At 56.8% G+C, this 25,372-nt stretch overlaps 13 protein-coding genes across 13 annotated transcripts in view; 6 read left to right on the top strand and 7 right to left on the bottom strand.

Moving 5' to 3' along the window:
- Positions 1–209: 209 nt before the first annotated feature.
- Positions 210–1,446, top strand: V1518DRAFT_369801 (thioredoxin-like protein; the record flags this gene model as incomplete). Its single annotated transcript, XM_066901296.1, has 10 exons — positions 210–271; positions 335–453; positions 514–575; positions 638–662; positions 721–930; positions 997–1,028; positions 1,082–1,140; positions 1,200–1,215; positions 1,275–1,343; positions 1,402–1,446. The coding sequence occupies 10 exons, from the start codon at positions 210–212 to the stop codon at positions 1,444–1,446; spliced, it is 699 nt and encodes a 232-aa protein (XP_066762157.1).
- Positions 1,447–1,546: 100 nt separating this feature from the next.
- On the bottom strand, positions 1,547–3,508 carry V1518DRAFT_409477 (uncharacterized protein). The gene is made up of 2 exons (XM_066902379.1): positions 2,151–3,508; positions 1,547–2,096 (listed from the first exon to the last, which is right to left on the bottom strand). The coding sequence occupies exons 1-2, from the start codon at positions 3,301–3,303 to the stop codon at positions 1,771–1,773; spliced, it is 1,479 nt and encodes a 492-aa protein (XP_066762156.1). The 5' UTR covers positions 3,304–3,508; the 3' UTR covers positions 1,547–1,770.
- V1518DRAFT_409473 (uncharacterized protein) lies at positions 3,509–5,414 on the bottom strand. The gene is made up of 8 exons (XM_066902378.1): positions 5,106–5,414; positions 4,884–5,043; positions 4,776–4,824; positions 4,269–4,713; positions 4,139–4,214; positions 3,892–4,081; positions 3,818–3,833; positions 3,509–3,766 (listed from the first exon to the last, which is right to left on the bottom strand). The coding sequence occupies exons 1-8, from the start codon at positions 5,349–5,351 to the stop codon at positions 3,713–3,715; spliced, it is 1,236 nt and encodes a 411-aa protein (XP_066762155.1). The 5' UTR covers positions 5,352–5,414; the 3' UTR covers positions 3,509–3,712.
- Positions 5,415–5,505: 91 nt separating this feature from the next.
- V1518DRAFT_32658 (Endonuclease/exonuclease/phosphatase) lies at positions 5,506–7,731 on the bottom strand. The gene is made up of 2 exons (XM_066901159.1): positions 5,779–7,731; positions 5,506–5,725 (listed from the first exon to the last, which is right to left on the bottom strand). The coding sequence occupies exons 1-2, from the start codon at positions 7,524–7,526 to the stop codon at positions 5,686–5,688; spliced, it is 1,788 nt and encodes a 595-aa protein (XP_066762154.1). The 5' UTR covers positions 7,527–7,731; the 3' UTR covers positions 5,506–5,685.
- Positions 7,732–8,369: 638 nt separating this feature from the next.
- V1518DRAFT_409466 (peptidase M18) lies at positions 8,370–10,404 on the bottom strand. Its single transcript, XM_066902377.1, has 6 exons — positions 10,300–10,404; positions 9,965–10,214; positions 9,833–9,907; positions 9,683–9,783; positions 9,133–9,631; positions 8,370–9,068 (listed from the first exon to the last, which is right to left on the bottom strand). The coding sequence occupies exons 1-6, from the start codon at positions 10,337–10,339 to the stop codon at positions 8,564–8,566; spliced, it is 1,470 nt and encodes a 489-aa protein (XP_066762153.1). The 5' UTR covers positions 10,340–10,404; the 3' UTR covers positions 8,370–8,563.
- Positions 10,405–10,514: 110 nt separating this feature from the next.
- V1518DRAFT_409464 (WD40-repeat-containing domain protein) lies at positions 10,515–12,444 on the top strand. Its single transcript, XM_066902376.1, has 3 exons — positions 10,515–10,851; positions 10,930–11,051; positions 11,104–12,444. Exons 1-3 carry the CDS (start codon positions 10,685–10,687, stop codon positions 12,405–12,407), a joined length of 1,593 nt encoding a protein of 530 aa, XP_066762152.1. The 5' UTR covers positions 10,515–10,684; the 3' UTR covers positions 12,408–12,444.
- V1518DRAFT_409460 (adaptin N terminal region-domain-containing protein) lies at positions 12,410–15,611 on the bottom strand. The gene is made up of 10 exons (XM_066902375.1): positions 15,284–15,611; positions 15,131–15,182; positions 14,927–15,058; positions 14,811–14,868; positions 14,640–14,753; positions 14,442–14,573; positions 14,268–14,389; positions 14,006–14,217; positions 13,744–13,957; positions 12,410–13,694 (listed from the first exon to the last, which is right to left on the bottom strand). Exons 1-10 carry the CDS (start codon positions 15,594–15,596, stop codon positions 12,704–12,706), a joined length of 2,340 nt encoding a protein of 779 aa, XP_066762151.1. The 5' UTR covers positions 15,597–15,611; the 3' UTR covers positions 12,410–12,703.
- A 2-nt stretch (positions 15,612–15,613) lies between these two features.
- Positions 15,614–15,977, top strand: V1518DRAFT_424728 (uncharacterized protein; the record flags this gene model as incomplete). The annotated part of the gene is made up of 3 exons (XM_066905873.1): positions 15,614–15,616; positions 15,678–15,752; positions 15,801–15,977. 3 exons carry the CDS (start codon positions 15,614–15,616, stop codon positions 15,975–15,977), a joined length of 255 nt encoding a protein of 84 aa, XP_066762150.1.
- V1518DRAFT_409455 (acyl-CoA dehydrogenase/oxidase) lies at positions 15,891–18,086 on the top strand. The gene is made up of 5 exons (XM_066902374.1): positions 15,891–16,709; positions 16,765–16,787; positions 16,843–16,991; positions 17,044–17,745; positions 17,798–18,086. The coding sequence occupies exons 1-5, from the start codon at positions 16,386–16,388 to the stop codon at positions 18,043–18,045; spliced, it is 1,446 nt and encodes a 481-aa protein (XP_066762149.1). The 5' UTR covers positions 15,891–16,385; the 3' UTR covers positions 18,046–18,086.
- Positions 18,087–18,201: 115 nt separating this feature from the next.
- V1518DRAFT_33174 (uncharacterized protein) lies at positions 18,202–19,394 on the bottom strand. Its single transcript, XM_066901170.1, has one exon. It carries the CDS (start codon positions 19,163–19,165, stop codon positions 18,482–18,484), a length of 684 nt encoding a protein of 227 aa, XP_066762148.1. The 5' UTR covers positions 19,166–19,394; the 3' UTR covers positions 18,202–18,481.
- A 404-nt stretch (positions 19,395–19,798) lies between these two features.
- On the top strand, positions 19,799–20,718 carry V1518DRAFT_409450 (uncharacterized protein). The gene is made up of 5 exons (XM_066902373.1): positions 19,799–20,013; positions 20,077–20,129; positions 20,182–20,208; positions 20,262–20,516; positions 20,565–20,718. The coding sequence occupies exons 1-5, from the start codon at positions 19,924–19,926 to the stop codon at positions 20,632–20,634; spliced, it is 495 nt and encodes a 164-aa protein (XP_066762147.1). The 5' UTR covers positions 19,799–19,923; the 3' UTR covers positions 20,635–20,718.
- V1518DRAFT_409446 (NADP-dependent oxidoreductase domain-containing protein) lies at positions 20,613–22,407 on the bottom strand. The gene has a single exon (XM_066902372.1). The coding sequence runs from the start codon at positions 21,910–21,912 to the stop codon at positions 20,947–20,949; it is 966 nt and encodes a 321-aa protein (XP_066762146.1). The 5' UTR covers positions 21,913–22,407; the 3' UTR covers positions 20,613–20,946.
- A 928-nt stretch (positions 22,408–23,335) lies between these two features.
- V1518DRAFT_32514 (kinase-like domain-containing protein) overlaps positions 23,336–25,372 on the top strand; it is a 3,596-nt gene continuing 1,559 nt past the window's right edge. Inside the window, exons 1-5 of the mRNA XM_066901156.1 lie at positions 23,336–23,421; positions 23,477–24,249; positions 24,320–24,576; positions 24,630–24,983; positions 25,036–25,295. Of these exons, the coding sequence (XP_066762145.1) occupies positions 23,628–24,249; positions 24,320–24,576; positions 24,630–24,983; positions 25,036–25,295 (1,493 nt within the window). The 5' untranslated portion in view covers positions 23,336–23,421; positions 23,477–23,627. The remainder of the gene's footprint in view (positions 23,422–23,476; positions 24,250–24,319; positions 24,577–24,629; positions 24,984–25,035; positions 25,296–25,372) is intronic.

The raw sequence follows: 25,372 nt of genomic DNA, 5'->3' as shown, positions 1-25,372 counted from the left end.
GATTAGTCGGTAGGGATGGACGAGGATGGCAATGATGACGTCGTCGCGCGGGGAGAAGGACAGAAACGGCGCCAGGGTCCACTTTGCGATGGATTACCAATACCCGCTCCAACGCGCCTTCCACTCTGATCGTTCACGCCTTCGCCGTCTTCCCCACATCCTTCACCGCCGTCGCCCGCAATTCACCACACATACTCCACTCTCACACAATGGCCTCCGCACTCACCAAGCTCGTTCCCCCGAAACCCATCAAGCTCTATTCCTGCGTCATGTGCGTCTCTCCGCTCACTATTCCTCTCCCGGCGACCCGCTTATCAATTTATATCTAATCCAGTTGCCCCTGGGCCGCGCGCACTTGGATCGTGCTCACCCAGGCCAATGTCGAGTTCGAGTATATCGAAATCGACCTCAAGAACAAGCCCGAGTGGTTTTTGAAAGAGGTCAATCCCGGCGGTAAGTGCGCTTCGTGGTGCTCTGCCTGTCATTCGCGCGCAATCGCTAAAGATACTGTAGGCAAAGTGCCCACCCTCAAGTACGGTAATGATATCCTCATAGAGAGCGCCATTACTACTGAGGTAAGCTACCATTTCGTTCAATTGCAATACAAACACCTACATAAATGACCTTGCTCTCTTAGTTTGTCGCCGATCTCTTTCCTGAGGGTATGCATGACTTTTTCCAATTGCTTCTCACTGCACACATCTCTAACACCATTACCAGCCAAGCTCCACGCCAGTGACCCTTTCGTCCGCGCGCAGTCCCGCCTGATGGCCGACCGCTTCATGGAGAATGTGTTTGGCATCTATCGCGAGACCGCCTTTGGCGGAAACTTTGGCGCACTCGCTAAGATCTTTGATGCGATCGATAAATTCGAGCCATACCTGATCAACGCTAAGCCATTCTTCGGCGGATCTGACCACCCATTGCTCCGTAGGTTCTGCTAGTTATGATGCATATTTTGGCGGAGGGCTGCAGAGGGCTGACTGCTGAATCTAGCCGAGATCTTGATTGCGCCGTTCGTTAGCCGTGTATGTGCATCGTATTTTACATTATCCATGGGCGATTTACTCACATCCTATAGATCTATATGGTCCTCGAGTCTGAGTATGCCGCCAAGGAAATCCTTGAGAAGTTGTCCACGTGCGTTCCACTTATCATCTATAACAATTGCCAAAAATCGGCTAACATATATAATGCAGCGATCCTAAGTACAGCGTCAGTAGCCCGCACAAGTGCACATTTTGTGTGTACTTTCCTACTGACATATGTTCTAGTACTTCCACACTTGGGCCACTAACTTGATCGCCTCCCCTGGTGTCAAGGGCACCTTCGACAAGGCTCTCGTGAGTTTAACCATCTTGTACCGTGTAGCTATACCTGGCGTGTCTAACTACTGCACAGAACATGGCCTGGCTCAGCGAGCGCATTGCTTCCCAGAAGAAGTAGCTCCGCACAGCCAAGGCACACGTACATTTATGACTGCAGTTTCGCAGTACTCTCACTTGGTGTTTCAATATATAACTGACAATAAAGAGTAGCAAACAGCTATTATATGATGATTTTTATTGCGACTCTCCTGGATGTGACAAATTTGCGGCTCAAACTACAAACACACTGAGGAGCCAAAAACACGGAGCAAAAAATCACAAGGAAGTGCCATGAATAACCCGCTAAACTAACCAACCAAAAATTAACAGGGGGATGATATATGATACAGCGAAAAAGAAACAGTTGTGTTGAATTTAATATGCATACCACGTCGTCGGAGGCTTAGCCAGGACTCAACGGTCCGCCATGCATCTCGACCGGTGACGTAGCTGCCGACGCTGTCGGCAAATGTGATAATAGTGATGTATGTGTAGTGGTCGCAGCACCGCCACCCGGGCGCACGAGTCCTGCTGTGGTTTTTTGCTCCTCATTCCACGACAAACACGCTGCAATGAGCTGCAGGACCTCGAAGCGCTTTGTGTCGCTGCGCGGAAGACTCAGAAATGAGAGCAGCAAGTTCGTAATCAGTTGGCGGTCGACATTTTCATCAGGACCGCCGCGCTTGAGAACGCGTAGTGCTTTCGTGAGATGCTCGTTCAGGATCACGGCTGGTTTTGTTAGCGACACACGTAAAGAGGCAGGGAGGATGATGATGGACATACCCTCGTGCCGCAGCTTGCCAATAAGCAACGTTTTCTCCTTCACTTCCTTCTCAAATGGCCGCATCCGCTCCAGATCCTGGTTCGCAGTTTCAAGCTCGTTCCGAAACTTCTCAGCCTCCTCGGTAAGCCTTGCTCGCTCCTCCGTGAGCATATCGATCTGCGCCTGCATCTTCTCCACAACATCATGCAACTCCGTCTTCCGCTCTTCCTGTAGATCCTCAATTGCACGCCTTAGTCCTGACGTGATCTTAACCGCCTGCTCGCTCTGCGCGATCGCGCCCTCATACATTGCTTTTTGACTCTTGAGCTGCTCCTCGAGCTCAATCGCACGTTCAGTGGCAGCACTCCGCATCGTTTTCTCCTCGGTCGCAATGACTTGCCAGTCCTCTGCTGACCGCTGCGCTTCCTGGAGTTGTTTCTGCATGCGTTTGTCTTTCGCGATAGCCTCGGTCTGCTCACGCGATGCCTGTTCCTGCGCGGCCAGTGAGGACTGCCGCAGCGTGGCAAGCTCATGCGAGAGCTTATCTGCTTCATCGGAAGACGTGATGACCTCTTGCTGCAGCGCAGTGATCGTCTCCGAGAGCGCCTTGCACTTTTGCTCGAGGTACTCGATATTCGTCTTTTGCCGCGCGATCTCGTCCGAGTCGGCCTTTAATCGGTCGCCGAGGCTCGCGCGGATATGTGACACGCGGTTAAGCAGTCCCTTGTACTGGCTCTCGAATGAGGCACGTTCTTGTTCTGCCTTTGTGACGCGGGCTTCGAGCTCGGATTTCTCCCTCGCGCGCTGCTCGCGCTCGTCGGCGGCGGCGGTTGTGAGCGTTGTAACCTGTGCAAGCAGTCTCTCCTTCTCCACCTTCAATGATGTGACCAGAGCCACTGCTTCGCTCGCCGACATATCCTGCGCGGCCGAATCATCGTGTCCTGTCGGTGTGGTCGTTGAGCTCGCCGTCTCCAGCGCGGTGCCGCGCGCAGACATGTCATCGTCGCCGTCCGCCACCGTCGTGGTCGTCGACGACGCCGAGGACGAAGCCACAAGCTCGTCCTCCGCCGCGCTCTTATCCGACTCATCCGACGCCGTCTTCGTCTCCCCTTCCCCCTCCTCCTCCACCAACCGCCGTCGCGGCTGCTCTGCTTCGTCTGCTGGAGCTTGCATCAAAGATCCTCGTTCGAGCCTCGCGTGCAGATAGTTAGTCTGTCGGAAAACGCAATCGGGCCTATGGTGCTCCAGGACACATGCGAATGCTGTCAAGATCGCGGGAAACTCAGAACTTGGCGATGGGGGGACGTTGGAGGCGCGACTAAGGCGTCGCGGCGAGTGTTTGAGCCTAGGGCTCTCTTCCACGTGATCTGAAAACTCTCCCGCGATTCAGTCGAGATTACAGGACATATGGTGTATTAATACATCTGCTGCGAAAGCATTAACGCTCAAGTAGCAATAAAGACCTTAGTTTCAGAAGAAACTATTATGTACGGGCAAAAACAAAAGACACAAACTTGCAAAATAACGGAAAATCCCACATCCCGGCCATAAAAACAACCCCAACCTATGATCCAGATCCAGCTCATTCCTCGGCATCGTCCATTTCAACACGCAGCTCGTGGCACAGATCGAAGCACTATAAATAATGTTAGTGCACGGCACGTAGCCACCATCGTCAAATACACACCTCAGCAAGCAAAGCACTATCAGAATGTCGTTAGTCATATACTTTTTCGTACTAAATCACTCCATGCAACATACTTTAGTAAGCCTTGTCCTTCAGGAATCGCGTCACCAATCATGAATTTGCCATCCACCCGCATATTGTCGATCGAAGCCAGCTTCATCTGGTACGGATACAGTTCTCGCGCCGAGGACAGCCCACCCATGCGCTTGACTTCCATTAGGCATCTCCGCACGGTGCTTAGCTGGTTCTGAATGGGCATAAGAGCTGAGGAGATGGAGCTGTTAGAAGGAATAAAGTCAACAAAGAAAACTCGCAGCGCACCTTCTGATACTGGCTCGCTAGAGACAAGAAGTCTATATATCAAGGCGTAGCATCTACGCAGCAGGTATAGCAGTACCTACACCAAAATGTCAGTATTTATCCGCTAGTACCCAGCAGAACGCACACGCACCGCCTGTCCTTCCGGCGCGTTGCCGCTCTTGTCAACGAATGATCCGCCGACGCGCATATCGTCGATAGCCTGAAGCTTCTGTTGGAAGTTATATAAATCCGTCTCACGTAGCGTCCAACGGTGCGTGAGCATCATGCTCTCGAGCTGGTTCTTCATCTCGAGTAACTGATCGTATAGCTTCCGGAGACTCGGCGCGACAAGATCGCTGCGCGCAGAAAAGTCGTTCAACACGGTGTGGCACTCCTCTAGCAATCCGTTGAGCACGTTTTGGCCATCGGGAATACTACCGTCCGGGGACAGAAAGTTGCCGTCTACACGCGTGCTCTCGATCTGGCGCAGCTCGTCGCTGAGAGCTTTGAGTTCGGTAACGTTCAGCTTCGGACGCGAGCCGACAGAAACGATCTGTCGTCGAATGGTAACTAGTTTCTGCAGTAATGGCTCGAGGCTAATGAGGTTAGGATATAGCTGGATCAGGTGCTAACGGCGGACATAAACAGGAAGACTCACTCCGGGGATACGACAGAGAGCGAGGCTTGAAGCTCCATCAGCTGGGCCTCTGGAGAAATAAATCGTCAGTTTATCCAGCACAAACACGGCCTGAATGTGAATACCCACCGCATAGCGTCCACTTGGCGCGGATCAGCTTGATCACGTCCTCGGACTCGGAGTCGGCATCGCGGTCGATGATGTTCTGGATCTCGCCAAGACGGTCGTTGATGGGCTTTAGGTCGGAGAGGGAGTATGCTTTACTTTCCTTGAGATGCTCTAGAAGGCGCTGGGAGGGGCAAGTGTGTGAGTACAGGGTCGTGACACGCTCCCGACGGGTGGTTCGTTTACCTTGACAGTGGACAGCGAGGCGTACGTTGCGGGGGCCGTCCGGGTGAGGCCAACGGTGAGGAAGGAGAGTGAGAGTAACTGGAAGACGTCGTCAAGCACGACGTCGACTCTGTTATGCTCGTGGACGAGGCTCGGGTCCTCGCGGATGCGGTTGATCTTGCGGATTTCTGCAATGAGCTGCTCATACACGGACGCGATGTCGGAGGACTTGAGGTAAGTCGAGCGGTCCTTCTTGAGCACGGACATGCGCTCACGGATCGCAATAAGCCGCTGCAGGATGTCTTGCTCGTTCGCGGGGACGCTGCCGGGTGCGGCGGCGGCGGCGGCGGCGGCGGCGGAGGGGAGACCCATAGCGTTGTGGGCTGTTGTGGTGAAGCTGGTGAAGTTCGGCTCATCGGCGTCGACGGCTCAAGCGATAACTGAACCAGGTCACGTGAACCTTCTTGCTACACTACAAACTGCCTCTTGGGGCAGTTCTATACACTATTTATTACAAAGGCAGCTCTCGTCCGCGTCGTCGTATACTGCCATCCGTCCTTCACTCTTCGTCCGTTGGTCTGTCTGTTCGCATGCGGCCGCCCTAGGTCTTGAACTGCAACTGCGCCAGTAGCGAGACATGGCTGTGGTAATGGTTAGAGTGATTCATACCTAAGACACAATGTGAACAACTTACTCTGACGGGAAGTGTACGTTGGGGAAACCAATCACGCGCGTCATATACTCCTTGTCCACGTCACCGATGAGCGCGGTCACATGTAGGTTATTGGTGCTGTACCAGATGTAGTCAATCACGTCCGTGAATGTCGGCGTGCAGTTGGTGAACGCGAGCTCGCCGATGTTGGCGTACGATGACTTGAGAGTGAACGGGTGCGAGATACCGGCGTCGGAAAACTTGCCGTACTTGAACTCCTGGAAGTCTTCGTGGTCGGGCGGCACGGAGCCCTGCGTGACGAGCTGTGACACACCGCTGTCGGGCGTCGAGTTGTAGTCGCCGCAGATGATGATCGGAAGCTGCGTAATGGACTTATATAACCGCGACACCGAGCCAGACTTGCTCTTGCCGTCCGCGGCGGGCGTCGGGCTCGTTTTGACCCATTTCTGGGCAAGCAGCTTGAGTTCTTCGAGCATAAGGCCTACCTGCACGAGCTTGACATCGCGGTCGAACTGATCCCAATGGATATGCGCGTCGGTGACCATGAGCCGGTTGCCGGTCTTGATGTGTTCCAAAAAGCAAACGACGGCGATGTTGTCTCTTGTGGCCACGCGATTGTAGATGTCGGGGTACTTGCTCATGGACTCCTTGGGACAGAGCATCTGCAGCGCGAGTTGATTAAACTCGACACTGTGCTTGTCGAGCAGTCGGAACACGCTCTTTTTAAAAAAGATGGCGCATCCGTCTACCTTCCGACGTTCGCGGTCGCCCATGGTCTTTGCGCGCGTCTTGAGCCAATGGTGCGACTCATAGTCTTTTTCGAGCATAGGCTGGAAAAATTCCTCGTATGTCTGGGTGTCGACCTCTTGCAGGCACAGGATGTCGGCGTCGTAGGACTCGATCTCCTGCCGGATGTTTTCTTTTCTGTAGTCCCACGCGATCGCCCAGGAGGGCGTGTATCCGTAGACGCCGGTGTACCATTGGCAGAGAATGTTGTACGAGAGGATCGTGAACACGCCATCTTCCGCGCCCTTCTCGCTCTCGCGCTCGTCGAGGACAACCCAGTCACGCGGCTGCGGCGCGCTGGGCATTGGAGAGTTGTCGCGCAGCTCGGTGATCACGCCGCGCGTGCCGTCGCGGGACATGAGCGACTTGACAGCTTCCGGAAGCGGATTGCCTTCGATGCCGAGGACTTCGAGCTTGTATAAAAAGCCCATTTCTGAGGGGAGGCTCTGGATGCCGTTGTCGAACATGAGCAGCGTGCGCAGGCTCTTGAGCATGCCGATTTCAGTCGGCAGGGATGTGAGAAGGTTTCCGGAGATGTCGAGATACTGTAGCTGACCGAGGTTACCGATGGCGACGGGAAGTGTGGTGAGCCGGTTGTGGTTGAGGTAGAGCTTATCGAGGAAGTTGTAGTTGAACAGGTTCGGGCTAATGTTCCGGAGGCCCTGCCCACCGAGATCGAGCGCAGCCCAGTCCTGCCGCCGGTCTTTCTGCTCGCGCGTCGCAAGCGAGCGCGCGCCAATGTCGCCGGCGCCGACGTCGTCCATGCGGTGTTGCATCTTCGCGCTGGCGGGTGGCGGGGAGGAGAGGAAACCGCCGAGTTTACTGGCTATGTCGAGAGAGGCGATGCCGCCCGGTAGCACGCCGCCCAGCGCGCCGGAGGAGCGCGAGAGCGAGGCGGCGGCGCGGGCATGGTGATGGGGCGAGCCACTCTGCCGCGAGATCTGCGCAAGCTGGATCTGCTGCTGCCAGTTGGAAGAGACCATATGCGCCTGATGTCGGAGTTAGAGGAGGGGGCTTGCTTAGGAGAGCTTGCACGGGAGCCGCATGGGATGACACCGGAGGGCAGAGCTTGCGAGCGAGACGGGGGTGATGAAGAAGGCTGCGGATGGAGATGTGTCCTGATGTTCGCAGCGATGGAAACAAAGTCGTCGCGACGGTGTGAGTGCTCAAGTGCCGCACTGCGCGAGATTTGTGCCGTATTATTCTACTCCGCGCCGTCTACACTACGCCTCGTCGCTGGCGCACATTCATCCCCATAGTACCGCCGCTTCATTGTCCGGTACTTCTTAAGCTCGTACAGCGCGAGAATCTCTGTGGCAACAGCATCACCGTCAGTAGGTGCTCGCCAGCCAGCCAGTCAGAAGCGCGCTGCGCGCAACATCAACACATAAGGGTCACTTGCCTTTCTCGATGTAGCCCCCAAATCGTAGCAGCTTCTCGATCTGCGCCGTATCCGTCACCGCTGCATTCTTCATGAACCCCGCGTGCAGCCGATCTCGCATGTACTTGTATCCGCGTCTGCACGGAGCAGGGACGGCAGCCGCAACAGCGCGCGCCCCCCGCGGTCAGCTTCGATCCCACACTGTCGCCGTTACATGGCGGGCCAGCGCATGTAGAGCCACTCACGGGTAGTCTCGCGCCAGGAATAGCAGTTCCTTGTACTGGCGCGTGACGCGGTGCCGCAGACTCACGCTCATCGTCGGTAGCGTGTTGGTCGCACTATTGCAGCAGATAAAGCTGGCAACGGTGGACGGCTTGCAGTACTATCCGCCTTTGAGTTTCAGGGGCACTCCTTCCCCAGACCAACCACAGGTCCACAGCCAACGCACAACTCGAGTCTAGACAATTTACTGCATACCCCAACTGCGGCAATCTACCAAAGAGCGACAGAAGCAAAAAAACAAAAAACAGTGCACATGCAGAAGACGACCTGGGTCTGACCGCAGTCGGGCAGCCCCAACCCGAGCCAGACACCTAAACACCCCTCGACACCTCTGACACAGCCCGGTCGTGGCCCCCCCTAGTCCACATAGATCTTCTTCTCCACCGTCGAGTAGTACTTGAAGTACGACGAGAACAGCGAGCAAGCATGCTCGACGTCGTCACTACCGCCAGTCTCGCGGATCGAGTGCATCGATAGCTGCGGGTTACCGAGGTCGAGCGTGCGCGTGCCCAGCAGCGACGCTAGTGCAGGGCCGATCGTAGATCCACACGACGAGTCGTTGCGCACGACAAATAGCTGCATTGGCACATGCTTGTACTTAGCCACCTCTTCGAGTAGCAGCAACCCCGGCGAGTTCGTGGAGTAGCGCTGGTTCGCGTTGATCTTGATCACAGGCCCCTTATTCATCTGCGGCTTGTGCGAGGACTCGTACCGCACTGCGTAATTGGGATGCACCGCGTGCGCCATGTCAGCCGACAGCAGGAACGACTTGATCGCAGTCTGTTCGTAAAAACTTGCGCCTGAAAGAGCGGTCTCAGTTGCGTCAGCGCTCGCGCCGGTGAGACCAGACAGCCGTTTCACACTATGAGAGCCCCAAGTCAGTATGATAGCCACCACAGGAAAACGTCACATAGCTTGCTACTCACACCGACGGAAGGAAGTTCGAGCGCGCACCTTGGGCGCTCTCGGAACCAATTTCCTCGTGGTCGAAGCACGAGATCAGGCGAATGCAGCTCTCACCCACGAGGGCATCTTCGTCTTCAAGCGAGTCAATGAGACCACGAATAGCGCAGTATGTCATCATCTGGTTGTCAAGGCGCTGCGAGTAAATAAACTCATCGGACAGTCCGCCGAACGTCGACGGCTGCGTGTCGTATAGAATTAGCTCGAAGTCGCGAAGCGCGGAGATAGGCACGCCGGCGGCCTCTGCGATGGCGGCGATCAACTTGGGCTGGTGACGCTCACTCATGACGGACAGCGGCTTGAACTCGGCCTCCTCCTCCGTAGCGGAAGCGCTCTCGTCGAGCTGGTTGAGCATTGACTCGGCAAGACCGGCGATGGGGAACAGCTGGGTCTCCTTGTTGAACTCGAACTTGGTGTTGGCATCGCGGTCAAGATGGATGGCAAGCGTGGGGATTCGCAGAACTGAGAATGTCAGCGTCTCATGTAATCATGCCTGAAAAGCGGGTTGTGTACTTGGCTTGTTGATCTTGATAAGCTTGGGCTTCAGGGAACCATCCTCCTCCGCGACGTATACACGGCCGGCAACACTCAGGTCGCGATCAAACCACGTATGCCTGTGCATACTTAGTACTAGTCGTACGCCCATCGCAGCGTGATACTTACCACAGACCGCCACCATAGAGCTCGACGCCGACTTGAAGGTATCCCTCGGCCGCCTTCTTGGAAACCGGCTTTACACTATTCACATCATTAGCCACACGCCCATACTCCCCACAAACCATCAGCAAGACTCACCGCAGAGACGGGGAATCAGTATGCGAGCCCACGATCGAGATACCGTTGCCGGGGACCCAGTCCTCGCCGACGCCGAACGCGATAAGCGACGACCCGTTCCGGGTGAGAAAGTACTTCTTGCCCTTCTCGACAACGCCGGACCACGAATCGCGCTCCTTTATCTCAAGAAATCCTGCATTGAGCAGCAGCTTCTTGGCATTGTCAACGACGTGGTACGGCGTCGGGGACGCGTTGATAAAGGCGAGGAAGTCTGTGTGCGTTGTGCGAGCGATAAGCAATGAACAGGGTAGAGCATCATCATCACGAGCCCACACGCCGCAGCAAAAAATACGTACCAGAAGCGTATGCCTTTGCTATGGACATTTTAGTCACCATGGGGGAACAGAAGGAAAAGGGGAGGAAGTGGTCGAGGAGGCGCGCGTTTGTACTCCGGTTGGCGGTGACGATGTGTGCTGCGCCTGTCCGACTCTCGTGCTCCGCACCACACGTGATCTGCTGTCAGTCCCAAGGCCCGCGTATCCCTGAGCCAGTACCAGCCATATGCGCCACAGCCTGCGGCGGTGCCCCATCGTCCTCGCTAACAACAACAAAAGCCCCGGGGGTGATCGTGCAACGCCCGCACCGCAGCCGACTGACTCCACGACCGTCCGCCACTGTTTGGATAGCCCCCTCCGCACGCCCACCCGCTCACCCCCGCGAGCATGTGCATTCTGCCGTGCAATGAATTCTGAAGACGGCGCGTCCGCCGGCGGCGGCAGTGATGGTGCGCCGCCTCCTAATAACCACGAACATCTACCGCCCCCACAGTTCCCTGCCTCCCGCTTCCAGGCCTTCCGGGCACCGATATCGCCTCAGCGAAAGCGAATTAGAATATCCCACAGTGATAGGTGCGTTAACGACGCCACGACTAACCTGATCATAACGACTCGGTGCTCTTATCAGCCACTGTACTGACTCACCGCCAGATACATACCAAACCGTGAGAGCGTCAACCTCCAGGCTGGATTCAGTCTCAAGCCCGAGGACTCTGCTTCAGACGACCGTGTGCCAAACCGGTCCGCCGAGAACGAACTCGACCTCCAGAGAAGTCCGTCGCTTATTATTACCATCATTCGCCCTCTCTACTCACACTCGCACAGTCGAAGAAGCAGACCGCACATACTCCGAAGTCTTACGGTCCGAGCTGTTTGGCGACGAGGTCCCCTCAAGCGACCCCGGCCGCACGCCTTCCTCCTCCGGCACCGATCTTGGCGGTTTATCCGGCGGCCCCCTCACCCCGCCCCGCTCGCATCATGCATCCGCACCATCGACACCCTCCCAGAACCTATTTACATTTATGTCCCCATCTGCACGCAGGACGCCGACACGACAACTTGGACAAACAACGCTTGACGTCGAGAACGAGGCGTTCTCGCTCTCACCTGTGCGGCTACAATCCCAGAAACTGCTTCTATCTCCGCGAAAACAACTGCGGTCAATATCAAAGGTGCCGTTCCGCGTTCTGGACGCTCCCGATCTTGCCGACGATTTCTATCTAAACCTTGTCGACTGGTCGTCCTCTAACATTCTCGGCGTCGGCCTCGCGCGCTCCGTCTACCTCTGGAACGCAGTCACCGGCAGCGTGAACAAGCTATGCCAACTCGGCGATCAAGACCTTGTGACGTCCGTCGCGTGGCTTCAAGAAGGCAAATACATCGCCGTAGGCTCGCACCGCGGCATCGTCCAGATTTGGGACGCACAGGCCGAACGTAAACTCCGTACGATGGACGGCCACACTTCTCGGGCGGGCTCGCTGGCGTGGCACAACCATATCCTCTCCTCTGGCAGTCGCGACAAGACCATTCTCCTCCGCGACGTGCGCGCACAGGGCCCTTACTTCCGGCGACTTACTGGCCACAAGCAAGAGATCTGCGGCCTGAAATGGAGTCCGGACGACGACAAACTCGCCTCTGGCGGTAATGACAACAAGCTCTTTGTGTGGAACAGCACACTCGACACGCCACTCCAGAAATTCACTGAGCACGTCGCGGCGGTGAAAGCTATTGCCTGGAGCCCTCACCAGCGCGGCATCCTCGCCTCCGGCGGCGGCACTGCGGACAAGCGCATCAAATTCTGGAATACGATGACTGGCCGTCACATCAATGAGATCGACACCGGCAGCCAGATCTGCAACCTCGTGTGGTCAAAGAACTCAAATGAGGTCGTCTCCGCTCACGGATACTCCCAGAACCAGATCGCGGTCTGGAAGTACCCGTCCATGCGCCAGGTCACAGCGCTGACCGGCCACACGTGCAGAGTGCTCTATCTCGCGCTCTCACCCGATGGGCAGACCATCGTCTCTGGCGCGGGCGACGAGACCCTGCGGTTTTGGAACGTATTTGGAAAAGGACGGCCCGAGTACAGAGAGGTTACTTTGTTAGACGTAGTACCCCAGTTACGATAATAATGAGTAATGAATTTTTTGCATTCGTGTTCCCTATGTATCTTTTGCCTCGCCTGCCCTCAAAAGAAGCTGTCAAACCAACATATGCAATGATTTTCCATTCAAGAAGCAACAAGTGAAGGCCGCAATGCAGAGCGTACAATAACAAGCAAAACGCGCGCCCCCAGTCACAGAAGACACAAAAAACAAGAACCTCACAGCTACAATTGTCATAAAATCGGCGGCGTCCTCCTACTGTAAGTCGACGACAAGGCTAACAATAACAGAACAATAAAGCCGTCATATTAATTACACTACTAATCAAACATTCCAAGAAGATCGTCCACGTTACTGCGGAACTGCGCCGGCTGGTTCGTGCTCACTGGCGCAATTGCCGCTGGCGCAGCCGACACTCCGCCTATCGTCTGCATCACAGCGGCGGCGCCACCGTTCAGGCTCAATCCCGCCACACCCGCGATCGCTGGCATCGTTGTGGGCGTTACCGGCTCCAGATCAAAGTCAATGTCAAGCAGATTGCCGAGGTTGCCTAAGTTGGTCGCCGCCGTCGGCTCTTCCTGCGCAAGCTGAGCTTGCTCCTCGATGGCCTTGCGTGTGAGCGCGTCCGCTCCGAAACGGCCTTGGCCAATGAACGTCTCCGCGGGTCTGTGGTAGACGGATGCGAGGGTTGAGATCTCCAGGAGCAGTTCCTCGAGAACAGGACCCGGAAGATGCTGAATCACGTCCTTGACTGGCGGTTTCTTGGACAAAATCACCTCCTTCGCGGTTTGCGGGCTCGACGACAGCAGACGCCAATATATATAGGCCCGGTCACGCAAATCCGCATTATCGCACTCGTTCGCGACCAGCTGCAGCACCCGTTGCACCAACGCCTGGTTCGTCTGCGGCTTGAGCAGGAACAGCTTCACCGTCGCGGTGAGCAGCTGCAGCTGCACCTGCGTAGTCTCATCCTTGAATCCATCGATAAAAGTCGTCAAGATCTCGTCCGCGTTGTCGATCTTGTCCGCAAACTCGCCCACGATCCAGATCATAGCCGCGCGGGACTCCGGCTCGTCAAGCTCGTCGATTCCCTGACATAATGTCGGTATCACGCCATCGTACGACGGATATTTCCGGAGTATATCCCGCATGACGATCACAGACTCTTGCACGATGTAGTCGACCTTCGTGGCGATCAGATCCAACAACACGCTGACACATCGCTGTGACGAGGTCTCGATCTTGATCGCGCACTGGCCGATGGCCTTCACTGCTCGGCGAACAAAGTCCATGTCAACCTCCATAGCATATCTAGTCTTGTTAACAGGAGTTCCCATCATGAAACAAACAAGTAACATACTCCTTCAGTTCCGACAATAGTGTGTCCACGTTTGATGAATTTGCCAGCCGAATCATAATATCAAGCTTTTCAACTTTTAGGTATAACGGATCATTGTATTTGCAGAAAAATACGCGCAACTGGTTGTTGAGAAGAGTTGGGTACTTCTGGAGAATCAGGTTGATATTCCGAAGGGCGACGTACTGGACCTCTGGTTGAGACACGGCCAATGTAACTAAAGTAGTATGTAAGCAGGCGTCAGAGACGTCCAATAAGAACATACCTAATGGCGGAGACATCTTATCGAGGTATTGTTTCCGGAGTTCGGGGTCCAGAAGATGCAAGTGGGAGAGAACGGCTTTGATGGCCGCGAGCACGACACTAGGGTTGACGTGCTGTAGGTGCGGGACAACTCGCTCGCAGATATGCTCGGCTTCCCGAACGTCGGTTGTATTGTAGCTTGCAATTGGTGCCAAAATCGCAATACGACCCCATCTACACAGGTGTTAAAATGCAACTAGGTAACGGTGCGAAGGTGTACGCACTCTGTGCACTCGTTGAGCGCGTTGAGCAGCTTTTTCAAGACAGCGGGGTTGACGACCAGTGCATCGGTCTCGGGCGCGGCTTCCTGAATCTCGGTGAGAGACGAGACTGCGTTTGCGATGACCTGGATGTGCGTTAGATTGAGCTTTCTGAAATGGAGTGGGTCCAACACGCACCATCGGATTTGCGTCGCCCAACATGGCCTGCAGAGTCTTCAGAAACCCATTCTCGATGACCAGAGTAGGATTTAGATCGAACAGTTTCGCGACGCAAATGGCTGCTGTCTTGCGCACGTAGGGGCTCTCGTCCTGCAGGTTTGTTAGAGTCGCTTCGCCAGAATATCGCGCGCAAGTCGGTTAAACGCTGAAACGTACAACGAGAGTCTTCCGCAATGGCTCTTCCATGTAGTCAATGATCTTGTCAACGCGAATGCAGCCCATTGTTCGAATGGCCAGAGCTCTGACAAGCGGGTTGGGATCCGCCGAATCCTGCGGGTGGACGATTAACATCGTGTACGCCCCTGTAGAATCAAAGGACGCACATACCTGAACAAACGTGTTCACCGCCAAAATACAGAGATCAGGATGTGTCTTTGCGTAGTTCCTGCAGCACAATCGGCGGTCAGATCACATCTGTGTACGACGCGCGGGATCACACATACATCAAATAGAGATAAACCAGCTTCTTCTGCTCGAGATCCGGGGTCGCAATATTCTTGAGCACGTCCGGAAAGAGCGATGACACGTCTTTGCCAAGGGTCATAGCGGAAATGGTGCGCTGGATTGCATCCTTTCTGCGCGACGTGGAAGATAAGGCGTTAGCGAACGCGCCGCGCGGAGGAGAGATGTGTCGTTCAATAACTTACCTTTCGTACGCATACTGCGAAACGAGACCACTGCGCAGCTCGAACGACTCGCCTATGGTGATGACTGTGTTAAAACCAACGTGGGATGCTATGGCGATGTGGAATCGCTACCACGCAGACGCAGAGTCGCCGGGTGAGTAAGAAGAGACGCACCTTTGCGAGGGACCTGGAACACGCTGCGGATGCGCTTCTCAATGGATGCCTGCATTGCGCAAGTTGGGCCGGAGACCACGAAGCAGAACAGGTCGCCTTTACCGAGGATACGGGGAGAGGGAAAGATGAGGAAGGGAGGGTGATAGAGACTATGATTTTTGATATGGAAACGAACGCGCACGACAACGTCGCCGCCTGAGTAACCCCTGCCCCTGTCAGCGCCCGGGTTTGGTGTCCACTCCTCCACCAACCCGGCTTTACGCTTCACGATCTTGCAGCACTCACAGCTTCTAAACACAGCAGCCAACGGCATCAATTAGAAGCAAAGTCATGGTGCGTGATTTATTGTGCTTACCGAGCCAGCCACTGCAAGCTGACACCCTTCTGCGCGCAGGCCCTGCCAAACCCACGGCGCATCTTCGCGTCGTTCCGCACCGACGAAGAGGAACGCAAGTACTCGCGGCACGCGGTAAGCGTCCGTGTGAGGTCGCGGTCGCCTAGCTAATTGGCTGGTTAGATCAGCTACTCAGATTGCGTGGTGCTGACTGACTGGTTTCCGGGCTTGGTGGTTGCTCTAGGATCAAATACTAACGCGGTCATTGCGCAGTTTTTCAACTTGATTGGGTTTCTCGGGTCGTGTCTGCTGTTTAGCGTGTGGGCGCAGCGCCTGTCGGGGTGGAAGGGCTTAATATGAGTGCGTGTACGGGTGTAAGTGGCTGCGTGTATGATATCAAATGGAAATAGACGGGATCCTCACGACTCGCTATGCTGCAGTGTGTGCTGGCGGCTTCCCCCCAGACGATCGCCGCATGCGAGAACACCTGCGGTGCTCTTCCCCGGTCTCTTTCCCACACTCCATCCCCCAAACCGCGTCCGCTCGCGGCGTAGAACGGTCGTTTCCGCAGCGCCAGAGCCAAGCCGGAACAGCAGACCGCCTGCGGCTGTCCGGCGCGGCTTCCGACGCGCCCGGGAACGTGTTCGCGCACTATTACTCTTTATCCTCCCCGCAAACTGAACTAGCGTTGCTGCCATAATAAGGGCCTCTCCCGCACTCCCCGCCCTCCGCTCTTTCTTCTCTACCGCAGCCCCTGTCTCCACTAACATGCGTGTGCTTTCCTCCCCGTCCGCCGTCCGTGTCGCGGCCGCATCGCGCCGTGCCGCGGTGCAGCCCCGGCTCGCACGGCACAAGTCCACCTTCAACTGGCAGGACCCGTTCGTGCTCGACACGCTGCTCACCGAGGAGGAGATTGCGATCTCGGACGCCGCGCGCAAGTACTGCCAGGGCTCGCTGCAGCCGCGGATCATCGACGCATACCGCAACGAGAAGTTCGACAAGAACATCATGCTCGAGTTTGGCGAGCTCGGGTTTCTGGGACCGACCGTGCACGGCTACGGCTGTGCGGGTGTGGGTTCTGTCGCCTATGGGGTACGCAGTTCTTCGAGTACTCTGGTTCTTTAATTGCTAACTGCTGTCACCGCAGCTCATCGCCCGGGAAGTGGAGAGGTAGAGTCATTCGGTGCTCGCACTTCGCCCCGCATTTGGCTCACGCGCCGTCTAGAGTCGATTCAGGCTACCGCTCCGCCATGAGCGTGCAGTCCAGTTTGGTCATGCATCCGATTGAGCAGTTCGGCACCGAAGAGCAGAAGGAGCGCTTTATCCCCGAGCTTGCGACCGGCAAGCTCATCGGTTGCTTTGGCCTGACCGAGCGTGAGTCTCTGCGGCATACGAACACACCACCTGCACCACTAACGCACTCTAGCAAACCATGGCTCGGATCCTGGCTCAATGGAGACCACCGCCCGCCCACATCCGACTAAGGAAGGCGTGTACGTTCTCAACGGCGCGAAGAACTGGATCACCAACTCCCCCATCGCCGATGTGCTCCTGGTATGGGCCAAGCTTGACGGTGTCGTCCGCGGCTTCCTGATCGAGCGTTCCAAGGCTGGACCTGGCCTGTCCACCCCCGTGATTAAGGGCAAGACCGCCCTGCGCGCGAGCATCACCGGCATGATCGCCATGGACGACGTCGAGGTGCCCAAAGAGAACATGTTTCCCGACATCACGGGCTTGAAAGGACCGTTCTCGTGCCTGAACTCCGCGCGGTATGGCATTGCGTGGGGCACCATGGGCGCGCTCGAGGGCGCGCTCGACCTTGCACGCACCTACGCGATTGACAGAGTCCAGTTCAAGTCGAATCCGCTTGCAAAATACCAGCTCATTCAGATGAAGCTTGCCAACGCGCTCACCGACATCGCATATGGCCTGACTGCGTGCGTGCACGTCGGCCGACTCAAAGACTCCGGCAAGGCCGCGCCAGAGATGATTGGTCTCATCAAGCGCCACAACTCGGACCGCGCGCTTGAGAACACGCGCAGGCTGATGGAAATCTTTGGCGGAAACGGCGTGAGCGACGAGTACCAGATTGGCAGAATAGCCGCCAACTTGTTTGTCGTGCAGACATGTAAGTGTTGTTCGAGTTATTTTGGTCGATCCTGTATTGACTGTGTTTGCAGACGAGGGACAGAGCGATATTCATGGGTACGCGTGCGCTGTGCGGTATCGTGTGTTCACGTGGCTAACTCTCACTCAGTCTCGCACTCGGCCGCCAGATCACAGGCATCAACGCTTTCTTCTAGACGAAATCTTTGCCGGGTTAATTAAAATACTGATGAATAATTCTGAGAACTCCCCAAACCCTGTCCTGACTACAATACAGAGTCCATTCGTAATAACAACAACCAATGAAACACCGAGTCTATAACCGAAATAATTGTGTTGTGGCGTAAAGACCTATGAGAAGAGCATGGAGTGAATATCGGTGACGGTGCAGGAGACGCTCTGCTTTGCAGCCATCATGTTTATCTTCGAATACGACATTTCTCTGAACCGCTTCCTCGCGTCCGCCGCAGGGACCCCGGGAAGCACAGAGCTGATTCGCCGAAACAGCGGTGCAAGACGCAATGAGCTCGATGTCTCGTTCGGGGCGTAGCGCGCAAGGCACTGTAACTTGAGGAAGAGATATCGCAAGATCATAAGCACGTCGTTTGTAGGGGTGCGCATGAAGTTCACGTCCGGCGCGGTGATCCAGACGTCCTCGACCGGCTCATAGATCATGTTGATGGGGCAGCCGCAGCGGTCGTGTATGTTTTTGCTGCACACGTTGCGGGTGTTCATGGCATTCATTTCCGCGAGAGCGACTAGGACGCGTCAGCGACGATCGCCCGAACACAAGGTGACTGGGACTTACTGTATCCCGTGGTCATGCTGAGCGTGAGGTCGCGGTGGTCGGCCGCAAGCTTTGCGGCGGTGTAGACGACAAAATCTTCGGGCCAGGTCGAGATGTAGTAGTCCTGCTTGAGCAGCCGGAGCATCCTGAGCATGAGCTCGATGCCCTTGGGATCGAGCTCCCGCAACGTCGAGTACTCGGTGACCCAGGACAGATGCTGCACGTCGAGCATGAAATCGCAATACTCCGCCATATCCCCCGCTGTGGCGGCACCGTCGAGCGACGCGCAGATCTGATGCAGCGCCAGCGAGACCGGCACGTCCTCAAACGGTGCGGCGGCGGACCGCGCAAGCCACTGCTGATGGCTAACCGCCGCGGCGCACGCGCTCTCTGTGTCGCGCAGGTACTCGAGGATGCGCTTCTCCGAGTTGAGCTTGGGGATCTTGTCAAGGGCCTCCTTGTTGAGATGTGGGCGGGGAAGGGACGCGCTGCCAGCCGAGGAGGGAGATGTGGTGGATGCGGCGGTGGTGGTGGTTGTGGTGGTGTGGTGCTCCGGCGAAGAGGTTGTCGATGCGACCACGACCACAGCATTGCTGGCGAGGCCGTAGTTACCGCCGTGCAATCGTTTGCGGAAGGTGCCGCCGAACTTCTTCATGGCGCCAGGGGGGGGGAGGGAGGAGGGCCGGAGGTGGTGGTCAAGGAGGTAATAGCTGTTGTGAGAGGATAAGAGGGATTTTATCGCATGCGCAGCTCCGCCAGGCGATGCTGGTCGGGCCAAGCGGGGTAGTAGCTTGATTTGCAAACCGGCCGCGCGGCGTGGGTATTACGACGAGGCTGAGGGACCACGCAGTTGAGGATCCGCGCAGGGGAGCGGCAGGGGTAGGAGGAGGAGTAGGTTCGGGCGGGTTCACCGCAGCAGGAGCGTCGACTGTCGCCCGCGTCGGCTGAGCAAGGAAGCAGCTGCCCAGACCACTGGCCGACAGTCTGTTCTAGCCCGCTGTCTGCGTCCTTTTCGCGTATCCGCTCCGCTGCTCTGCGCATGCCAAAAAAAACCTCGCAACTTGCTCGACGCGCGCAACTTACGAGTGAAATCATCGCCGTGTCGTGTACTGTCAACCCCACGCCAAGAGTTGTATTGTCATCCCCGCGCCAAGAGCGGAGAATAGAAGGGCGGACTTCATTTTCCAGTTTACCCACGTAACACAGCTAGCGCATGAGATCATCGCACAGCGGCGCGCCTTGGCTCTAGGCCCGAGCCGCAGCCACCCTGGGCCGGACTCTCTTCCGCCCGGACGCCGAGGTGACCCGGCCCGCCGCACGCACGGCCGAACCTTATCTGCTCGGCTGGCGACGCCAGCGCGTCGGACCCCGGCTTTTGAAGCGGCATATGTGCAGCAGCGCAACGGTAGCGAGATGACGACGACGAATAGCGCTAACGGACATCATGACGTTGACACGATGGACGCGGAGCCTTCCGCTGAGCACGCGCTGCAGTATTTGAAGGTGAGACGCCGGGACGCAGTGATTGAGGGCGCAACTGCAGGCGCTGATTCTCCATGCTTCCAGGCCTTCACGTCCGCGCAAGCGACCCGGACAGAGCTATACCACGAGTTTGAGAGGTGCGATAGCCCCGAATTTGCATGATTACTGAGTTACACTGACACTTTGCAGCGCAATCAACGATCACGCAGACGGAAGGTTACTTCGCCCGTGATCTCAGTACCCTACCACACTCACACTAACCTCCACAGAATCTCAGTAGCTGAGATCCAGCAGGTGATTCGGATATCGCAAGAAGGCTTCCAGGACGTCTCAAGCGACATCATACTGCAAGAACGCAGCCTGCAGACCGCAGGCCTGCCGGATCTGTCGGCGATCATACGGCGCGTGCAGGACTTGGAGGAGGAAAAGTTGAGGGTTACTGTTGGGCTGTTGTCATGCAAAGTGCGTGCGCGCACGACGCCAGACATATCTTTTGAGTCCGAGATCGAAGAGCTCGAGGAGAAGTAGGTGGTCGAGGTCTGCAGCCTTTAGGATTATGCTAACTTGTGCAGACGGCGGAGGCTGGTGGAGGAGATCAACGAGGCCATGGAAGAGGCACGTGCAGAGATGCTTGAGCTGTGATAAGCTCGACTGGTCATTGCTTCAAAAGACATGTAAAATAAGGAATCAACGTACAAACCAATGAAAGCAGACTTGCATAATTTACATTACAGACATGACAAAAGCACAAGCTGCACACACCGTCTATAGGTAACAGCAAGCGTACGTAACGAGGAGACAATGCACGAGCAATAAAAAAAACTCATAGCAGGAAGACAAGCATGAAAGTGCAAAGGACAGTAGTAGTGCAGAAAGGAGCTGTGGTATCTATATATAGGAGTGAAGGAGGGTGGGGATGTGGCGGACTGGAGCTAGGGAAGGAAGTTGGAGAGCTCATCGACTGTAGGCAGGGGCATCGACCTTGACGAACTCCCAAACCTCGTTGACGACGTTGACGATTTCCTCGGGGAGCTCGCCCTCCTCGAGCGAGATCAGGTTCTCCTTGACCTGCTGGATCTTGGACGCGCCGATGATGATGGCATCGCCGTCCGACATCTGGGAGTGGTGCTTCAGCCAGCGCAACGCAATAGCGTTGTTTGTGAGGTTGTATTTGTGGCCGACCTTCTCAATCTTCTCAACCGCGTCGAAGAACGACTCCTTAAAGTATCGGGCGCGCAGGCGCTGGCCTTGACGGGTATTGGCGTCGAATCTCGAGCCGGATACAGGCTCCTGACCGCGGCGCACATTTGAGAAGAAGCCGACAGCAAGCGGGCTGAATGCAAAGAAGTTGATGTTGTGCTTGCGCAGGACGGGGAATAGGTCCTGCTCGTTGAGGCGGGAGACGATGTTGTAGATCCCCTGGTAGACGGTGGGGCGTACCCAGTTGTGTTCTTCGGCGAGGTTCACAAACACCTCGACCTCGGAGGCGCGGAAGTTGGAGAGCCCGAAGCGCTCGAACTTACCGAGCTTGTACAGTTCGTTCATGGCGCGGTGAGTGTCCTCGTAGGGCGTGCTGCGGTCGGGGCAGTGCAGGTAGAGCGTGCGGACTTTGGACACTCGCAGCCGGGCAAACTGCTCGTCGACGGATGCGATGATGGACTCGGGAGTGTGTGCATTGGTCTCGAACGAGCGGACCTTGGTGTCGAGCACAAATCCGTGCTTCTCGGCCTCGAGGATACCGAGGAAGGTCTCGGACTCGCCGTTGAAGCCGCCGGGGTAGGCATACGCGGTGTCGACAACGTTTGCGCCGGCCGACTTGAAGGTGTCGAGGAACTCCTTGGCGAGGGCGACGGTGGTGATGCGACCGTGCTCGCCAAACCCGGCAGTGCCGAGAATGACGGACACGCCGGGGAAGGTCATTGCCGGCGGAGAAGGGGCAGCAGAGGCAGCAGCAGAGGCAGCAGCAGCAGCAGAGGCAGCAGCAGCAGCGTCAACGGCGGCAGAGCTGGCGGTGGTCTAGCTGTCGTTGTGGCGGAGCGCAGGAGCGGCGAAGAAGCAGTCGGAGCAGGGAGAGACACTGCGGAGCCGCCAAGGCGCGCGGCGGGATAGCGGAGTAGCAGCAATTGTCGGCGCCGGGAGTGGGCAGCGGGCAATTGGCCGGAGCAGCAGCAGGAGGTGCGTCTCGCGACGGCGGCAGGAGCACGCAACTGGCGGGCGACGGAGAGTGGGGAGGGGTGTCGTGTGCAGGGAGTACGGCGGCGGGGCGTCGATTGCTGTGGTCGAGCAGTTTCCAAAGTAGACGCGACTCAGCCTCGAGAGGCGCGCCGCAGCTAAGTCCGCACGCTCCGCGGCGCCATCTGCGGTGTGCAGTGCGGGTTGCGGTGCCATATGTCGCGCGGCACCGCGGCTATGCTGCCACCGCGAAACACCTGTTCATGGCGGCCAAGCACGCGACCGGAATCACCGAGCAGGCAGCATCCCGCCATCGCAGGCGGCGCAGAGGCGGCATTGGTGTCCTGTCGCGGCCGTGCGGGCTGCCGTGCAGGCTCGGCACTGCGGACAAGCAGCAGCATCAACGGACACTCGCGCACACCGTCGACGAGCTGCGCCGGTTCGCAAACCGCGGAACCGGTTGCGCCGTGCGGTTCAGTGCTGGGACGTACGCGGGCGGGAGGGCGGCTACGCGGGGCAGGCGGCGCAGGGGCGGCGCGTGGACCGTCCGTCGTCGGTTTTCGCTGCGTCTTCTTCTTCCAGCGTCGCAGAGTCACGGAGCACACCGCCGGTGTGCGAGAGTGCGAGACCAGAGACGTGTCTTCAGTACGTGTGCTCCCCTGCGCAGGATCGCGCGCTCTTCCTCCACCGTAGCCTGCACAGGTCCGTAGCCCTCCGCCGCAGGCTCCGTCCGCGGTTGGGCCAGATCAGAGCAGACACACCCCTCGAGCCCTACGAGCGAGCGACGCCGTCCAGATCGCCACTTCACCGTGCTTCTCCGCTTGACTCTGTAAGCCACGTCTCCATCATAGAGACCCCAGCGGCAGTTCTCATCGTCATCGTCGCCGCCGCTGCCGCCGCCGTCACCGTTCCGCTATCATCGCGTCCGCTGTAGCCACCTTCCGTCGCCGCGTTCTCCCAGCACCGTCCACAGCCCACCTTACGGGGGGGCCTGCTGATCTGACTGCTCGCTGTCCCACCACATCCTCCTCCCTGTCCGCCTTCCCAGCCGCCTCGCCATCGCCAAACCTGCAACCCCGCCGCACCGCCCCGGATCCGCTCCTCGTCCGCTCTTGTCTGCCCGGTGTCTGCTGTTCCTCCGCAGTTGTACATGCTCTAGCTTGGCGTCAGCCAAACTCCTCCGCGAGGCTCCTTCACCTTCGTCCGCGCCGCCAGGGCTCGCTTTAGATCGGCCCGCCATTCCACCTCCACTCTCGCGTACGTTTCCGCAACCCCTGCCAGCGTCCTCTACCGCATCGCTGACCGCCACCAGATCGTCCTCGCTACTTCTTCCGCCTCGGTGATGGGATTTACAGCGCGCCGTCCACACGTTCCCAACAAGTGATTCGCTAGCCTCACCTCTCCAGCAGCCCATCTGGCTCCGTCGTCTAGTCGAGCTACCGCTCATCCCCTCCGATCGCTCAATGGAGCACTCATCTCTGCCGCCGCCCCTCCAGGCTCGGCGGTCCTACAGCACCTCCGCCACCAACAGTCAGCCGAATCCCGCCTATATGTCCCAGCAGCAACTACAGCACCAGCAACAGCACCAGCAACAGCAACAGCAACAGCAACAGCAACAGCAGGTGTATCCGATCCAGAACCAGCAGCTCGAACATGATGCGGCATCTTCCCATCGATCCTCGCAGTCCGCCTACATCTCCCCTCCGCCTGATCTCATCGTCGTCGACAGTCCCCAGAACCGCTCGCGCGAGTACTCCCACTACGCGCCAATGCACGCCGCCCCGAGTATTCCTTATGCGGTCTCTCCGTTTTCCTCCTCCTCGGCGTCATACCCCTCCACGGCATACTCCTCTCCCCCCACCACCAACGTCACCTCCGTCATATCCAGCGGCGGCCCCCCGACAAGCGCCGCCACCACTCGGCCATACCAACCTTCATACGGCGCGTCGACCCCAGTGCAATACCCGTACTACCAAATGAGCCTATCTCCTCCATATCAGCAGCCATCGCACTCTCCTATGAGTCAGCCGAACATGTATCGGCCGCAGAATCAGCTCGGGACCTCGCCCAGCCGCAGCAACTTAGGTACGTCCGCTATCCCTCGACTTTTGCGGGGTTTCTCCGAACTCTTTGTATTCATGTCTTGCTCTAACAGCTCATCTTCAATCGCTTCCTTCCGCAGTCAACCAGTTTCAATCTCTATCTGTTGATGCTACTGGTCGCCGCGCCACTGCCGCTTCGATCCTGCCGACCATCAGCCAAGGCCTGCCCTCCCCATCCCACCAACAGATCTTGCCCACATTCGCGACAATTCCCGCCTTCACGAAAGTGCACTCCCGGGCAGATCTGTGTCCGAGAAACAACACTCAGATACAATTCCGGCGCGCGAACCCCGACGGCGGCTTTATCAGCGTACGTGATTTTGACCCTCCATTAACTGATCAAGGCTGACTAACTGGCCACAGCCCCTTCAAGCCATGACTCTATGCCTCCCTGAGACGTACGGCATATGCAATCCCGCCTTTAAATACGAATCTTCTCGAAATCCTCGTCGGGTTCTTACAAAACCTAGCAAGGCCAGCAAAAACGGTGGCTACGACAACGAAGATAGCGACTACATTCTCTACGTGAACGATATCCTCGGCGGCGCTAAAGATCAACAGAAGTATTTGATCCTCGACATATTAGGACAAGGCACCTTTGGCCAGGTCGTCAAATGCCAAAACCTCAAGACAAACGAGGTCGTCGCTGTCAAAGTCATCAAAAACAAGCCAGCATATTTTCACCAAAGTATGATGGAAGTCTCCATCCTCGAGCATGTGCGTTCTCCAGCGACTTCTTCCGTGCGCTTATATTAACAATTCTTGTCAGCTCAACACAACCGTCGACAAAAATGATGAGCATCACCTACTTCGGCTGCTGGACAAATTCATTCACAAGGAGCATCTGTGTCTCGTGTTTGAACTACTCTCCAGCAATCTCTACGATCTCATCAAGCAGAACCAGTTCCGAGGGCTGAGCACAAATCTTGTCCGTGTCTTCGCTCAGCAGCTTCTCGACGCTCTCTGTGTGTTGAAGGATGCCAAATTGATTCACTGTGACTTGAAGCCGGAGAATATTTTATTACGAAAGTGAGTTGCCCTCCATCCCCTGGGGGGGGGGGGGGGGGGGGGGGGGGGGGGGGGGGGGGGGGGGGGGGGGGGGGAGG

Source organism: Limtongia smithiae (genome assembly GCF_038497785.1).
Source record: "Limtongia smithiae strain NRRL Y-17922 unplaced genomic scaffold V1518scaffold_1, whole genome shotgun sequence".
Taxonomy (NCBI): Eukaryota; Fungi; Ascomycota; class Lipomycetes; order Lipomycetales; family Lipomycetaceae; genus Limtongia; species Limtongia smithiae.
This window is presented reverse-complemented; position numbering and strand designations above follow the sequence as displayed.

What these genes read in the sequence shown, in the direction of transcription:
- V1518DRAFT_409473 (XM_066902378.1), bottom strand. Translation starts at nt 5,351, where the DNA reads ATGTCCGTGCTCAAGAAGGACCGCTCGACTTACCTCAAGTCCTCCGAC. An exon ending in ACGCGCCGGAAGGACAGGCG is followed by an intron (nt 4,215 to 4,268) that starts GTGCGTGTGCGT and finishes ATTTTGGTGTAG; the next exon opens with GTACTGCTATACCTGCTGCG. An exon ending in TAGCGAGCCAGTATCAGAAG is followed by an intron (nt 4,082 to 4,138) that starts GTGCGCTGCGAG and finishes CCATCTCCTCAG; the next exon opens with CTCTTATGCCCATTCAGAAC.
- V1518DRAFT_409460 (XM_066902375.1), bottom strand. Translation starts at nt 15,596, where the DNA reads ATGCCGTTGGCTGCTGTGTTTAGAAGCTGTGAGTGCTGCAAGATCGTG. An exon ending in CGGTGAACACGTTTGTTCAG is followed by an intron (nt 14,754 to 14,810) that starts GTATGTGCGTCC and finishes GTCCACCCGCAG; the next exon opens with GATTCGGCGGATCCCAACCC. An exon ending in TAAGATGTCTCCGCCATTAG is followed by an intron (nt 13,958 to 14,005) that starts GTATGTTCTTAT and finishes ATACTACTTTAG; the next exon opens with TTACATTGGCCGTGTCTCAA.
- V1518DRAFT_32658 (XM_066901159.1), bottom strand. Translation starts at nt 7,526, where the DNA reads ATGGTCTCTTCCAACTGGCAGCAGCAGATCCAGCTTGCGCAGATCTCG. An exon ending in AACGTACACTTCCCGTCAGA is followed by an intron (nt 5,726 to 5,778) that starts GTAAGTTGTTCA and finishes CCATTACCACAG; the next exon opens with CCATGTCTCGCTACTGGCGC.
- V1518DRAFT_409455 (XM_066902374.1), top strand. Translation starts at nt 16,386, where the DNA reads ATGCGTGTGCTTTCCTCCCCGTCCGCCGTCCGTGTCGCGGCCGCATCG. An exon ending in TTGCTTTGGCCTGACCGAGC is followed by an intron (nt 16,992 to 17,043) that starts GTGAGTCTCTGC and finishes AACGCACTCTAG; the next exon opens with CAAACCATGGCTCGGATCCT. An exon ending in CTTGTTTGTCGTGCAGACAT is followed by an intron (nt 17,746 to 17,797) that starts GTAAGTGTTGTT and finishes CTGTGTTTGCAG; the next exon opens with ACGAGGGACAGAGCGATATT.
- V1518DRAFT_409466 (XM_066902377.1), bottom strand. Translation starts at nt 10,339, where the DNA reads ATGGTGACTAAAATGTCCATAGCAAAGGCATACGCTTCTG. An exon ending in CTCTATGGTGGCGGTCTGTG is followed by an intron (nt 9,784 to 9,832) that starts GTAAGTATCACG and finishes AAGTATGCACAG; the next exon opens with GCATACGTGGTTTGATCGCG. An exon ending in TCGAACTTCCTTCCGTCGGT is followed by an intron (nt 9,069 to 9,132) that starts GTGAGTAGCAAG and finishes GGGCTCTCATAG; the next exon opens with TGTGAAACGGCTGTCTGGTC.
- V1518DRAFT_409464 (XM_066902376.1), top strand. Translation starts at nt 10,685, where the DNA reads ATGAATTCTGAAGACGGCGCGTCCGCCGGCGGCGGCAGTGATGGTGCG. An exon ending in AGAATATCCCACAGTGATAG is followed by an intron (nt 10,852 to 10,929) that starts GTGCGTTAACGA and finishes ACTCACCGCCAG; the next exon opens with ATACATACCAAACCGTGAGA. An exon ending in CGAACTCGACCTCCAGAGAA is followed by an intron (nt 11,052 to 11,103) that starts GTCCGTCGCTTA and finishes ACACTCGCACAG; the next exon opens with TCGAAGAAGCAGACCGCACA.
- V1518DRAFT_409446 (XM_066902372.1), bottom strand. Translation starts at nt 21,912, where the DNA reads ATGACCTTCCCCGGCGTGTCCGTCATTCTCGGCACTGCCGGGTTTGGC.
- V1518DRAFT_33174 (XM_066901170.1), bottom strand. Translation starts at nt 19,165, where the DNA reads ATGAAGAAGTTCGGCGGCACCTTCCGCAAACGATTGCACGGCGGTAAC.
- V1518DRAFT_409450 (XM_066902373.1), top strand. Translation starts at nt 19,924, where the DNA reads ATGACGACGACGAATAGCGCTAACGGACATCATGACGTTGACACGATG. An exon ending in AACGATCACGCAGACGGAAG is followed by an intron (nt 20,209 to 20,261) that starts GTTACTTCGCCC and finishes TAACCTCCACAG; the next exon opens with AATCTCAGTAGCTGAGATCC. An exon ending in ATCGAAGAGCTCGAGGAGAA is followed by an intron (nt 20,517 to 20,564) that starts GTAGGTGGTCGA and finishes TAACTTGTGCAG; the next exon opens with ACGGCGGAGGCTGGTGGAGG.
- V1518DRAFT_409477 (XM_066902379.1), bottom strand. Translation starts at nt 3,303, where the DNA reads ATGCAAGCTCCAGCAGACGAAGCAGAGCAGCCGCGACGGCGGTTGGTG. An exon ending in TGGCAAGCTGCGGCACGAGG is followed by an intron (nt 2,097 to 2,150) that starts GTATGTCCATCA and finishes TAACAAAACCAG; the next exon opens with CCGTGATCCTGAACGAGCAT.